The 14899-nt window shown below is 39.1% G+C and overlaps 1 protein-coding gene across 3 annotated transcripts in view; it reads left to right on the forward strand.

Moving 5' to 3' along the window:
* GRIA4 (glutamate ionotropic receptor AMPA type subunit 4) overlaps positions 1 to 14899 on the forward strand; it is a 521444-nt gene that overhangs the window by 430242 nt on the left and 76303 nt on the right. For all 3 annotated transcript variants that reach the window (XM_019525166.1, XM_019525165.1, XM_019525167.1), the window contains exons 11-12: positions 3588 to 3958; positions 5459 to 5657. In XM_019525166.1, coding sequence (XP_019380711.1) covers positions 3588 to 3958; positions 5459 to 5657 — 570 coding nt within the window. The remainder of the gene's footprint in view (positions 1 to 3587; positions 3959 to 5458; positions 5658 to 14899) is intronic.

A 14899-nucleotide genomic window follows, 5' to 3' on the forward strand; every position in this document is an offset into this window, starting at 1 on the left:
ATTAACACAGAGTGTTTATTTAGATTAGCATCCATGGTAAGATTTAAGAATAAAACTAACCATTTCTTGAAGCAGGACTATACATTATGTGATAAGCACTAGCTAGTGTCTTCAGAAGGCACAAAATTAATGGCTCTGCATGTAAGTAAAATAGAGACATTAAATGGAAGTCATTTGAAAGACACTGGAAACAATGTCAGGACACTTGCAGTGTCCATTGTTACCAAAAGTAGGAAAGTCTGAGAGAGCCATCTTGAGGATCTAATTGTTGAAATCTATACTGAAGGCACTCATTCCCAGACTTTTAAAAGAAACATCACTACTCAGCGTAGAATAAAGCAATCCTGGAACTATTAAGGCAAGAAGGTTTTCACTAGTTTGCACTAAAGTGAAACTTGCCTGTAGTGGTCTACAAAAAATATCAGAGTAATCAGGATTTGGAGCTACATGCCACTTCTTACCCGAGTTAAGATACAATTCCAGTTGGGGTTAGGGCTACACAAGGATCAATTCTGCCAAAGTCTCTTCCTCAAACATGGGAACTCCTATGTATTAGGGCTGTGTGAAGCTTCAGTCTCTGATTTGATTTGGCAGAGATTCAGCTCAATTCAGTGGCCAAATCTCTGAATCCAACTTGAATCGGGAGACCCTTTAATCTCTGTGAATCAAATAGGAACCCTCCAAATCGATTCGAAGAGATTCAGAAAGGTTCAGTGATTTGGACATAGACACAGCTTTAAATGTTTTTCCTACATACCTCAAGGTACCAGGCAGCTCATGAATGCTGAGATCCTGGGGTGGATGGAGAGTCCCACAGGAGTGTGGGGGGCTCCCCAGCATGCTTGGCAGCAGACCAGGAAGTGAAACAGAAGCACTTCTGGTCCACTTCCAGGTCAACCAGAAAGCACACTGGGGGGCCCCCCCCGGGCCTCACCAGATCAGTGACTGGTGCCTCCTGGGTCTGGGTGGGCACCCAGGGTCCCCCCACAGCTGATCTTTGAAAGGCTGCTTGAATACCACATAATGTATAGAACTTTCCATAGTGTTGTGAACACAGCTCAGCTGCAACCTTTTATTGGGAGGGTAAACCTTAAGGATTTACCAGAATACCTTTCTCATAATGGTTGTGATTGAGTGGCCAAACCCTTAGTTGGTTTTAATCCTCATTGTTCTATTGAATTTCCATGGATATGCACTGATTTACACCAGTGGAGAATCTGGTACAAGCTATTTGAAAGCTCTGAACAGTTTGCACAGTAAGACTTCACTACATATGCATACTCCAGAAAAGCTATCTGGAAATTGCAGTCAGTTTTCCAGTTATATTTAAATGAGCGGAATAGTCTCAGCAATATTCTCCCAGCCTTGGTAGCTTGCTTATTCTCAGAAGAACCCTCTGGTAATGAATACCATTAGCCATCCACAAGAGGTGCTTCCTGTTGTACTAGCAGTGAATCCCGATTACATATTCTGACAGGATGCTATTCTTTCATCATGTCATGATAAGTATATCATAGGACTAAAATGTAGCCTTTTCATTTATTATACAAGCATAAAAGTAGGTAGATAAAACATGGTCGGATCTATTCCTGGTTTAACTTCCAATGAAACTCATGATGTTACCCCAAAAAGTTTTTAGTTTTAGATCAAGATACCTTGATAATGAGCTAGTTAGGGTAGGTGTTTATGTTGCAAATATTGCAGGATTACAGTAAGCCTTCCTAATGCAGGTATAATTTGAGCACGTGTGGGACTTTCCCTTAATACTATCCCACCTACTTGGTCACAAAACCTGCCCCTGATTTGAAATGAGCCTCTACCCCTGATTGTTCATGTTGTTAGATTTTGTAAGTGTTTAGCTATTTCAAATTGTACAGGACTACAAAAAGCTAAGCATTTCACTTTTTCCTTTGTTTGTCATCATACAAGCAGATTGGACAACGGTTCTGGTTAAGCAAAATAACGTTTTGGATGCTTGATTTTCAGCAGGAGTGTTGGGCCCCTTGAAGTCAGTATATGTTAAGCACGTGCTTAAGTCCTTTGCTGAATGAGGATGTTTTTAAGTACATGCTTGAAGTTAAGCATGTGTTTAAATGCTTTGCTGAAATGTAACCAATGAAATATTTATTACTAAGGACATTATTCCATTATATAAATGTTGACCCTTTTAGTACTCTTAAAAGAAATTTAAAATGCTGGTATAGACTTAATTCGTGGCTGTTCATATGTGGATTGCTTGACAAGGAGAAGAGAGACCACAGGGAAACTATTGCATAGATGTGCACAGCTTATCGGATGGTAGGGAGCAAAATCTATGCTTCATTTTCATTTGTTGGAGCCATGATCGTATGAAGGTTGTAGATCCACCAGTCAAAACCTTACGGGGGTGGGGGAGAGCTACAAGTCTGATTCTGTGGACTAACACTATTTGGAAGGCCATTTTGGTGCTTCAACCCCTGGAACTGAGGATTTATTGTCCTGGAGCTTGCAAAAATCTTCTGTATAAAACTTTATTCAGTCTTTGTACAGGGGGCTGGAATTTTTCCCTACAGAGTTTCTTATAGTTCCTAGATAGCTCTGGCATGATTGGACTTGCTAAGGGAAAACAAAAGAGAGAACTTAAGTCCAGTATCAAAGGAATGGGCCCTAAATCATAATAGTGACCCACCGGTACAACCTGTATATCTGCCAAATGAAAGAATATACTAATTCTTATTGTTGTTGGTCTTGTTTATTAGATAGAAGCCACGTTTAGGGTAGGCATTTCCTGCATGAAGGTAAAGTCATATGGTTGGTTTAAATTTAGATTTTCTTTTATAGTGAAATTGTAGTGGATTCACCATACCTTTCCATTTCTGTCCCTCAAAAGCTAGTTTTAGTATGATCCAAAATAATACCAAAAATGAATATATTCAACTGCAATTCTACAAAGACATAAGCACATATTTACCTTTACATACTGTGAGCAATCTCAGTGATTTCTATAGAACTACTCACAATGTATCATGCTAAGTGTGGCCTTTTTTCTGCAGGATAGAGGTCTTAATTTGTTTCTTTCTTTCTTTCTAAATTTTTCACACTGTGTGGAATGGTTACTGTGGTGATTTAATTACTTGTTTACCCCTTTACTAAAAGTGGAATCATAACCCAGGGAAAATATGATTATAGCTGTTTCTGAGGTAGATTATATAGTACACCACATCCAGTGCTGATAGTCCTATGATTGTAGTGCAGTTTTCTGCTAACACTGTATTATACAACTCTTAAAATTGTCTTATGTGCTCACTACCTTCCCTTAGGAATACAATACCTAAAATCACCTCTCTTAGGATTTTATATGGCTGGCCATCAACACAATATATATTTAAAAATAAAAAACAGAACCATGGTTTGTTTTTTAAATGGTTGAATTAAAGTATCAAGGGTGTCATGTAATGTAGAGATCTTGTAATGTGATATAAACAACATCTGAAAACACCTTGCTTGTTCATTTTAAATATATAATTTCATAATTAACTATTCACATATGTTTATAAACCAAATTCAATTAATCTATGGACCTATGTGTGTTTTGTTTTTCCTTATAGAAAGCAGAGATTGCTGTTGCACCTCTGACCATCACTTTGGTACGAGAAGAGGTCATTGATTTTTCCAAGCCTTTTATGAGTTTGGGAATATCCATTATGATCAAAAAGCCCCAGAAATCTAAACCAGGAGTGTTTTCCTTCTTGGATCCTTTGGCCTATGAGATCTGGATGTGCATAGTCTTTGCCTACATTGGTGTCAGTGTGGTCCTGTTCCTAGTTAGCAGGTTTAGCCCCTATGAATGGCACACAGAAGAACCAGAGGATGGGAAAGAAGGACCCAGTGATCAGCCTCCCAATGAGTTTGGCATATTCAACAGCCTTTGGTTTTCCCTGGGTGCCTTTATGCAGCAAGGGTGTGATATTTCTCCAAGGTTTGTGTCAAATCTTTTAACTTCTGTATTTTATCTTTAAAACTGAAGGCAAAGTGTGCAACATCCTCCTCCTCCTCTTTTATTTGTGGTTTTAGAAGTTCATTATTTATAGAACTTTTCAGTTTTTCCATTTAAAGCTATGGCAAGAGAAGTACTGAAGCTATAAAGATTTTTATTTTTGTTGGTATTTCCTTATATCAATGTAAATAAACCAAGAGCAATTCCATATTTGCTCAGTAAATGGATTACCTATATTGCATTGACTTCAGTGGAACTATATTAGTGGTAAATTTGGCCTATTGTGTTACAGTAATAAAATACATGCAGTTATGCTGATTATTTGGCTCACATTTGATGTCTCATTTTTGTTCTGTATTAAATTGTACAGTCACTGCTTTCAGAATACCTATGTATGTGAGGGAAGAAATGTTTTAGCATTGGTCTGATAAAATCTATGCTGTTTCTAACTTATCTGCCAGAGCTTGACCTAAGCCAAGCTTTCCAAAATTTACAGGGTTGCTAGAGCCTTGTTATGAGCCAATAGCCACTGATTAACTGACTAAATACAGGCAAATATTTCAAACTCAGTTGTTTAAAATTAGTAGAAATTTAAATGATGTTCAGCTCTTCTGTAACTCACCTCTTCTTGAAGTTATTTTGCAAAGGATTTTTCTCATATAAAATGTAGTATCCAAATGGAAAGTATAATTGATTAGTTATTGCCAGTATTCCTGGTCTCATGAAGTATGAAAAAACAGATATTGTGAAGTACTTCTTAAAGCTAAGGTGCTTCATTCTGGATTGACAAAAAATATACCACATTTCTATTATAATTCATGGGCAGTGTAGTCTATCAAGCATTTCCTGTGTTTAAGAAGTAGAGTTATAATTACTACTACAGCATATCCATAATGCTATAAATACATAGGATATGTGCAATTGTGGGCTTCATAATATAGAATATAGTATAATTTGTGCATGTGTCTGTGCATGTGCATGTGTCTGTGTAAAAATAATGAAATATACACTAATATGTTAAACCAGGTCTGTCCAACTCATGGGAGGTTAATCTGTGGCTCCCAGGCTCCTGCTGGATGCAGCACCCCCATTGCTCTGGCTGCATCAGCAGCTGTGGGCACCAGGTTTCCCCTTCCTCCAGTTCCAGGCCCCAGTGCAAGGGCAGTGCAGGACTGGGTAGGGAAGCAGGGGCCCAGGAACATGGCATTGTTTGGTGCACAGCAGGTTGAGATTCACACATAGGAAAGCCTGGTGCAGCACAGGGCATGAGGAGTGTTTTTACATTGCGTGGTGCAGCACAGCAGGGCATGCAGTTTGTAGCCCCCGACTGCTTACAAGTTGGACAGCCCTGTGTTAAATGTACAAAGTCTCACTCCCACCAGCTATTACTTAATAAATAACTTAATAATGCTAGCTTTCATTCTCTTTCTCTTTGCTTCACGTAAGAGATAGGCAAATGTGCATTATCTTATTCATGTTTAGATCCCTCTCAGGTCGCATTGTTGGAGGTGTTTGGTGGTTCTTCACACTCATCATTATCTCATCTTATACTGCTAACCTCGCTGCTTTCTTGACTGTTGAGCGAATGGTCTCACCCATAGAAAGCGCCGAAGACCTTGCCAAACAAACTGAAATTGCATATGGAACACTGGACTCAGGGTCGACAAAAGAATTCTTCAGAGTAAGTTGGCATGAGTATCCGGACCATTGTCCCTAGAGGGAACTCTGCTATTTCACTACAATGCTCAGAATATTGACATGATGTTACTTTACAAACAATTCTGTTATCCTTTGGAGCTCTTTGCAATATCAAAGTTACCATTTTTACCTCTAGATCCACTTTTTGAAATTTGCAGTCATTTTAATTTGTGGAAAGTGTATTGATCCTGACACAACAGGCTTTGGAACTGCCCAGAGGAATAGTGGAATCGGATAATTAAAGCAATATTGTACTATTGATTCATTTCACCTACAGTGCTGAAACAATATGCAATACTAAAAGATCTATAATGATGTCTTCCAATTTTGTTCCTATTTGTGCATTTTACTGTGGCCAGTTTTGCTTGGGGGGATATGGGATATAATTTTTAAAGCTGCTGCCCTACAAATGTATAGAACAGTGGTGCTTAATCTTTTGGCCCCATGGGCTGGCGGAGTGGCACAGTGCCAATCTGCAGGCTGGATCAGGCCCCGTGTTCTGGGATTAGGCCCTGTGCACCAGCATAATACTCCATGCTGCCTTTGTCAGTCCCTGCATCATGCTCCACATTTCTGGATTTGTCTCAACATGGCCTCGGCTGAATCTGGTTGCCTGGATCAGGCTTCATGCTGCCCTTACCCAGCCCTGCATGCCCATATTGGGTCCATGTCACCCTCACCTGGCTCTGTGTGCCTCAGTCAGGTCCTGTGTCACCTTGGCCTGGCCTTCAGGTCCCACACCACCCTGTGCACACCATGCCATTTAGCACACAGGGCCACATTTTCCTGAGGGGTTACCCAGAATTTTTTCTGTTCTGTCTCTACTGATTAATTCACTTTTATTTGCTTTCCAGTATTAGTTTGGTAGGAATATATAGTTCTCTTCCCCCAGCAGCCTGAAGACAGAAATCAGGGACATCACCTAAAGGTGTTCTACAGTCCAAAACACATTCTGCAAAGCAAAATATATGCTTAACCTTAAGTCAGTGAGACTTACATACATGTGCAAATGCTTTTCTGAATAGGGAGTGCTGAATGAAGACTAAGTTTTACTGATGTCAGTAGTACTTGGGAGTTTTCATCACCTTGCTCTGTGTTCTATTATATACAAAATGCTCTTAAGGACACCAGGCAGATAAGGTTCTTTGGGTAGATGTGATATCTTTTATTAGACCAACTAAATAGAAAAATTGTTCTTTGCAAGCTTTCAAATACAAACATCCTTCTTCAGGCATAGGGAAAGTCTGCTGGTGAATTGTGTGCTCTCCTGGGTAGAATAGAAGCCAAAATGCAAAGTTCATGTCTGTGAAAATGCAAATACATGGCAGTGAGGATCAGAGGGGTAGAAGACAAAAGGTGTAAAACAGGTTGCGGGGGAGGAGAGGGAATGTTGAACTGGTAATAGAAGAATGTAGCTGGTAAAATGCAGACAGGTTACCTGGGGTTATCAGATGTCAGGCAGGTTATAATGTGCCATAAATCCAACGTCTATATTTAGTCCATGATTTTTTATATTCAGTAGATTTATAATGTGCAGTTTGTAGGCTCAGCTACAAAAGGTGTTTTGCACATTCCCTTTGAGGATTAAAACTGAGAGATTGGAGAGAGAGTGGTTTTCTTGTGAGAAGTGTGCACTCACAGGTAATTAGATATTTTTGTCTGATAGGTTTTTGGTGTGTGTCCCTTCCACTGCGAAGTTGTTGTTTGGTTTCTCCTACACATATTCCATCAGGACACTTAGTGCACTAGATAAGATGTATTACATTTCTGGAGGTGCAGGTGTGAGATCCAAAAATGGTGATGGTTCTCTTATGGGGTATAGTTATTGTGGGAATGGTGGAAATGCGTTGGCAGGTTTTACATTTTTTGTCCTAGCATGGTCTGGATCGATTCGGTGTGCTTTGGACCACAGGAAGTTTGTTTCTGATGATGAAGTTGGTGAGGTTAGGTGCTTGTTTAAAGGTTAGGATGGGTGGTTCTGGGAAGATCTCTTTAAGAATTGGGTCTTCTTCTAGTATGGGTTGTAATTGTTTGAGGATTTTCTGTATAGGTTCCAAGGAAGGATGGTATATCACAACTAATGGGGTGCAATTCATGGGAATTTTCTTTTTGTACTGCAGAAATTCTTTACATGGTATCCAGGTGGTTCTTTCAACAGTATGATCTATCTCTCTGGAGGAGTGTCCTTGTTGGGTGAAAGCCCTTTTGAGATTAGCACGGTGAGAGTTGTGAGTATTGTCCTCACAACTGGTGGTATTGGAGGGCTCGGCTGTATATTAAAGCTTTCTTGGTGTGTTTAGGGTGATTGCTGGTTCTGTGCAGATACGTATATTGGTCTGTGGGTTTCTTGTACATGATGGTTTGCATTTTACCATTCTGGATATTGATCATAGTGTCTAAAAAGGAAAGTATTCATGAGAGAGTCTGATGGAGGGGTGATAATTATTGGATTTGTGATGGAAATCAATCAGAGATTGCAGATTTTCAGTCCAAATGACAAAGATGTCATCTATAAATCTTAGGTATAGAATGGGTTTGATGGTGCTGTTCTTGAGGAATTCTTCTTCCAGGTGGGTCATAAAAAGGTTGGCATATTGTTGGGCCACTTTGGTGTCAAAGCTGTGCCCATGGTCTGGAGGAAATGTTGGTTACTGAAAGTGAAGTTGTTGTGTGTAAGGATGAAGTCTATAAGTTCAGTAATATCTTTTTGTCTGTATTCTGAGTTGTAATCTTGCTCTTGTAGATAGGTAAGGTGGGCTTGGAAGCCATCCTGGTGTGGGATGTTGGTATATAAGCTGGTAACATCCATGGTGGCTAGGAGGTCTTGCTGGGAAAATGGTCTATGTTTTTAAGTTTTCATAGAAAGTCTGTTGTGTCTCAGACAAAACTCAGTCTTTGGGTGACAAGAAGTTTTAGGACAGATTCAGTGAAACCTGATATTTCCTCAGGGTTCCATGGTTGGATATTATAGGTCTGCTTGAGTTTCCTTGTTTGTGGATTTTAGGGAGCATGTAAAAAGCCCCTGGGTTGGTTAATGGGGGGATCAACTTGTGTTGTTTTTCTTGTAGTTCAGATGGATATGATATGATGGTGCTTTTGAGTTTTAGGTGAAGAGGGGAGTTGGATCTTCCTCTAGTTTTTCATTGTAGATGGTGTCAGAAAGTTGTCTGTTGGCTTCTTGTATGTAATCTTCATGGTTAAGAATAACTATAACTCCTTTGTTATCCTCTGGTTTTATTATTATTTGGTGGTTGGATGTTAGAGATTCTGTGGTCTGAGAGGGAGAGGTTATTGTGGTGATGTTTGTTGTTGATTGTTTCATTGCTCATTCTTTCCCTGAAACAGTCAATATATAGCAGTCAAGGTTTGAATTTCATTTTGGGGGGGTTAATCTTTTCCTCAATGTTGTCACTGGATGAAGTGTTGTTGAAAGTGGACTTGTTTTCATTGTGGAAATATTAGTTGAGACAGAGGCTTTGGAAAAATTCTTCTACTTCTCCACATTGTAGTATTTTATTACCAGGGATCCTGGTTTTTTTTCTCTGATAAAAAGAAATCCCCAAAAAGTAAAAAAGTAACCCAAAATCCATATTTTTCCATGATTAAAATGAAACACCACTAATATATAAATATCTATATTTCTATATATTAGTGGTGTTTCATTTTATATAGATATCTATATATTACTGGTGTTTCATTTTAATCAGGGAAAAATATGAATTTTGAGTTACTTTTTAAATTTAATTTTTCTGTGATTAAAATGTTTATATATCTATTGATGTTTCATTTGGGGTTACTTTTTTAATCCAAAATTTGGGGGCTTGCTTTTTGTCAGAGAAAACCAAGATCCCTGCATATTAGGGTATTTTTCCAGACAGAAATTAAGGGCTTTAGAGCAAACAGATATTTCAGCTTTGGTAAGTGTGTACAGGGAAAGACTGATGCAGTCACTACTCTTGTGATAGAGGCAATATCTTTTATTAAACCAACTAAATAGTTACAAAAAAAATTCTTTATGTGCAAGCTTTCGGGCTTATGCACCCTTCTTGAGGCAAAGGGGAATGCAAAGATTGTAAAATTTCTCCCAGGTAGAAATGCAACTTCTCATTGCACAGGAGAACTGGAGGATGCTATAAGTTCTCCTGGGCGTAAAAGTTCATTTTATGCAAATTAGGCTCAGATAAAAGTTGGAGCAGTCTATTTACCTCAAAGGGATGGCAAGCAGGATGTTGATTTTGCTTCTTTCTTCTTAAGTTGTTTCATATTGCATAGGAAGACTGGTGATAGGAACAAAGGGCTGGAGCAGGGGTGTTTGCTTCCAGGTCTCAGGGTGTTGAATTTTGCTTCTGTTTTGTAAAATTATGATGTTTTCATTTCAAAATGGCTAATTACAATATCTTCCATGTTTCAGGGATATAGGACGTAGCCATGCTTATCTAAAGGCAAAAGCTGTCAGCACTCTTTTGGTAGAGGCAATATCTTTTCTTAGACCAACTAGATAGTTGCAAAACTAGGTAGTTGGGGAGCTTGATCATATTTGAGGGTTGACTAGTTCCTTCAGTTTTATCAGATACGAGGTTGGAATGTTGTATGGGATCGGTAAGGATCATAGAATCAATGAGTCGGAGGGGACCTAGACAGATCATCTAGTCCGACCCCCTGCCATGGGCAGGAAGGAGCACTGGGGGTGGCAGGAGTCATAAGACCCCAGCCAAGGGCCTATCCAGTCTCCAATGTTTCTCTGATGGTTGTTTAGTGGCTGGGAAAGTTGTTCCTGTAGTAGTTGGTTCCATTTCTTCTTTTTATGTTGGATGGATGTGGTAAAAAATCTTTGGTAGTCTTTTTGTACATGTATAATGTTTGAGAAGATATCTGGATTTATCTCTGTTAACTTGTTGTAGCATGTGGTGATTTCCTTCCTGAGTTGATCTCTTTTGGAGTAGGTTATGTGAAGGAAATGATTTCTAATAACCAACATCCCTTAAGGACACTATACAACCTTAATGCTTTGGGGCTTGTTTGTTTTTTAAATCTGTACTAGAAGACAATTGAAATCCAGCTGGCTGAACTGGTGTGTCTCAGGCCATGAATAGGTGCTTATTTTTACTGGTGCATAATTCTCAGAAATTTCCACCCATAGAAATCTTTTCAACAGGTGCAGTGTACAGGTGTTCATCTATACAGTCTTTCAGTGGCTTCTCCAATACTTGCGGTTCCTTTTCTGGGGCCTAGGAGAAGTTGATTGACAGGTAAAGACTCTCCACACCTCACCCTCACTGGGCTTATGCCGGTCTGAGTAACAGCATAGGGAACAGTCTGCTATGTTCTGTTGCCATCTCTGAGCATGGACCCTAGTCTGGGCACTTAGGAGGCTTTGCCCTGCTGTTACATTCCCGTTGTGGAGTACGCTGGGAAGGGTACATGCCAAACATTTTCTCTTGCAAGGGAAATCTTCCAGGTGCCAACTTTCTTCAAGAAAAGACAATCTTTCTCCAGGAGGTGACATGTTTACCCCTGGGAGAAACTGACTGAGTGCTTGTATACTCATAGGGCACAGGCAGAAGTGACAATTTTCACCCGATTTGGCCCCTGAGCAAGCCAGGTTGTAGAGGCTTTGTATAGCCGTGGCCAAACAAAAGTGCATAGCTGCAGACTGCTTTATAAGGGCCCAATTTTGTGAAAACCTGAACCCTCATTGTATGAGGGTTCAGATGAACACACTCCAAAACAGAATGCATTCTGTAACTTGTGTCTGTGACTGTTTTTAGAATGGGAGGGGGGAAAGGGAGTGGAGGGAGTTTGGTCTGGGTTTTTTTCAGCAGGTGCTGGTGGGTGGGGGCAGGTGGTTTGGAGACCCCCCTCCCTGAGGTGGAGGGGCTCTAATCCACCCACCCCACCCTCCAGCACTGATTGGGGAACCCCAAGAATGACTTCCTATTCTGAAAACAGCACCCAGGCATGAAGGGGAGAGTGGCATTGCTGTGGAGACCAAGCTGCAGGTTCCCAGCAAGCAGCAGAAATCCCAAACTCCTGGACCCAACCGTGAATTTATCTTGAGTCCTAGGGATCATTGCAACTCATAGTGCTTCCTGAAAAGTACTCTGAGTTGCGTAGGGGAGCTGCTCTTCTGTCTTCACCCCTAGTTTCTACCAGGAGAGCAGCTATTAGTGAAACATAACATCTGAACATGACTTCACTATTTTCATGTAGTCTTTACTTAGAGGTTGTTTGCTGGTTATTTTCTTTTGAGATAAAATAATTCAGGATTGTTATCTAATTACAAGATCTTAGTATATCAGGAAAAGATGGTTCCAGTAGAAATAAGAAACTGGAACATTCATTTCTATTCAGTAAATTTAATTGAAAGGGTGCTATCAGATGACACGTTATTCCCCAAAAACCCTGACCACTGATTCCAAATGGAAATTTATCAATTAGGTCTGCATGTTGAACAAATCATAAACATGTTTCTTAAACTGTTGAGAGGATCATTCCAGGAATATTAAAAAATAACTATGGCCCTAATATTCTTATATGGTAGTTAGACTTTTTTACAGAAAAAAATATATCAACATATTTTAGAACAGTTTATACAGATGTTTTATTATTGTTAGTTTTTGGTTTGGTCACTGTCATTTTACCCATAGCCTCGCCTTTTAGCTCAAATAATAGAAACTCTTGTTTCAAAACCTGGAGGTCTCTTTCTGTCTCTGATGTGGGCCAGGATGTGGGTTATCAGATATGTATGGTCTTGCAATAGCATAGCTATGTGGAGTACAACCAGGACAGCAGCTCCGAGGGCAGATTTGGGTAAGAAGGGGACACAAAAATAACAGCTACTGCAACTGGCAGCCAGCCACCCCACCACCCAACCCATGCAGCACCACTGCCCATGGTACAGCGCTGTCCTGTTACACCTCTGCGGTCATCTGGGATTTGAAGTGCTGAGGACCCACATGGTGAGAATTAGTTTCATTTGCTTTTGCTAAGGGTGTAAGCTAATGGGCTCTATGTAGTATGTGCTTGGTCTGTAGACTCTGTCCCTTAAGCTCATTTTATGGGGAGACATACTTTTAATTCTAAAGATTTCTGGTTCAGTCCATTGGTTATCACCATTTTGGCCTACACACACACACACACACACACACACACACACACACACACACACACACACACACACACACACACACACACACACACACACACACACAAATGAGTAGTTTGATTAACTGGGCTAACAGAGTGAAAATAATTAAAAACATAAGTAATGGAGGATAGAACAGAGTTACATAAATTTTAATTAATTAACTACATGTCTGAACAGTTTACATTCCTTTGTATGTCCAATATTTAATCTGTTCTTGTGAACAAAACTTCAGGATGGATTTGAAAACAAAAAAGGAGGCTGCTTTTCTCAGGCTTCCATAACACTTCAACAAACTAATATTTAGAAGTAATAAGGACAGCTCCTTTGATATAAAAACAAGCAACAAATCTCAGGCACAGCTCTTCTGTCTTTTCTTCTGATCAGGCTACAAAGATGACTAGTGTATTTTGTGTGAGGTCTGTATTTTGTGTAAATTACAGGCTCCATTCTTAAAAGGAAATGTGTTTCTGAGTCCCTCTCTGGTGGCCATCATGCTTTCATTTTAATCTTCTACAGTTAAAAGAAAAACAGGAAATCAACTGTGTCTCCACAGTTTCCCTGTATTTTAGAACAGAAAAACAAATAAATTAAAACTAACCACAGAAAATGAAATTTGATTGCACATCTAATTGCAAGGCTTTAACAAGCCTAAGCTAATTGGATCTCTCTGTTTTAAATTGTATTCAATGACTTATCTTCAAAAGAGTTCTGATCTATGGAACTGTACCATAATTGTTAATGATATCGCATTTTTTTCTAAAAATTCTTAGCAGGAAGTATAAGGAAAATAATAGCACGTTTCCAGCACCATGCAAGCATTTTTGTATCAGTTGCATAACAATGCAGAAATTTATCTCCAGCCATTTAGTTCCAGCCTTCATAAATGCTAAAGGACCGTGCCAATTGTTCAGGTCAGTTCTGCATTATAAAGAGTGAGAAAAAAAAAGAACATTTCTTACCACTTTGGGACTTATTGCTATTGGTAACAGTTTCATAATGATTGGCATCTCACTGAAAAAGGACAGTGACTTATGATCTATATGTCAGAAACTCTAACTGGTTTGCAGGATGCCTGACTGCTGTTTAAACAACAAAAGAAAAAAAACCCATATTTTTAAAGTAAAATTTAAAGCTCCTTTGAATACCGTTAAGCCCCATTTTCAGAGCAACGTGCTTCAAAGACAGAAAGCCAAATTCCAGTTATTCTTGAAGAGATAGGATCTATATTAAAAGCAACACAGACTGTTGTATTAAGTATGATAATTTTGAATCACTTCTGTTTTGATCATACTTTAGTATGGAAAATGTATTGATTTTCTATTTGGTTTTCCTTCTAGTTTGGTATTTACATATTGAATGGTAACACTAACAAAATTAATGAGCTGAGAATTAAGGAGCTGATGTTCTTTTAGAGACAGTACTCTTGTGTAGAGCGTGACTTCTTTCATTTATGTGTTCCCTGTCTTCTGCCTTCTAGAAAAAGAATCTGAAGCATGATTTAAAAAAAAATTGTTACCCTTTCTAATCAGTTGGATTATGATTACCTGTGACGAAATAATGTTTTTATTGTTTATTGCATGTTTTAGTTTTTAAGCAAAGAAACCTTTATTTTATTTTTGCTTTATTAAAAAGCTACACTATGGTTGTTAAAACTTCATAAATGATTGGAAATGGAAGTAGGTGGGACAATTCAGCATTCTTGAGGTGATATTTGATTAACCACTGCTATTCTTTGATTTTAAGCTGGTATACCTGAAATTGGTAACATTAAACCAGTGTAAAATTGGAAAAGTAAACTAGTGAATCAGAAACAGATTCTACTTCCAGTAATGATGTAAAGTAACCCCATACTTACCATACCATATGGTAGTGCAATTGAAATCAGGGTTAAAAGAACAGGACCTCGTTCTATCAGTGTGACTACGAGCACTCGTGGTGCACTGGAGAGGTGCCGGAGGACTGGAAGAGGGCCAATGTGGTTCCAATCTTCAAAAAAGGGAGGAAGGGGGACCCGGAAAACTATAGGCCAGTTAGTCTTACCTCGATCCTAGGCAAGCTGTTTGAAAAAATAATTCTGG

This window comes from Gavialis gangeticus, unplaced genomic scaffold (genome assembly GCF_001723915.1).
Source record: "Gavialis gangeticus isolate Ggan-Ray unplaced genomic scaffold, GavGan_comp1, whole genome shotgun sequence".
Classification (NCBI taxonomy): domain Eukaryota; kingdom Metazoa; phylum Chordata; order Crocodylia; family Gavialidae; genus Gavialis; species Gavialis gangeticus.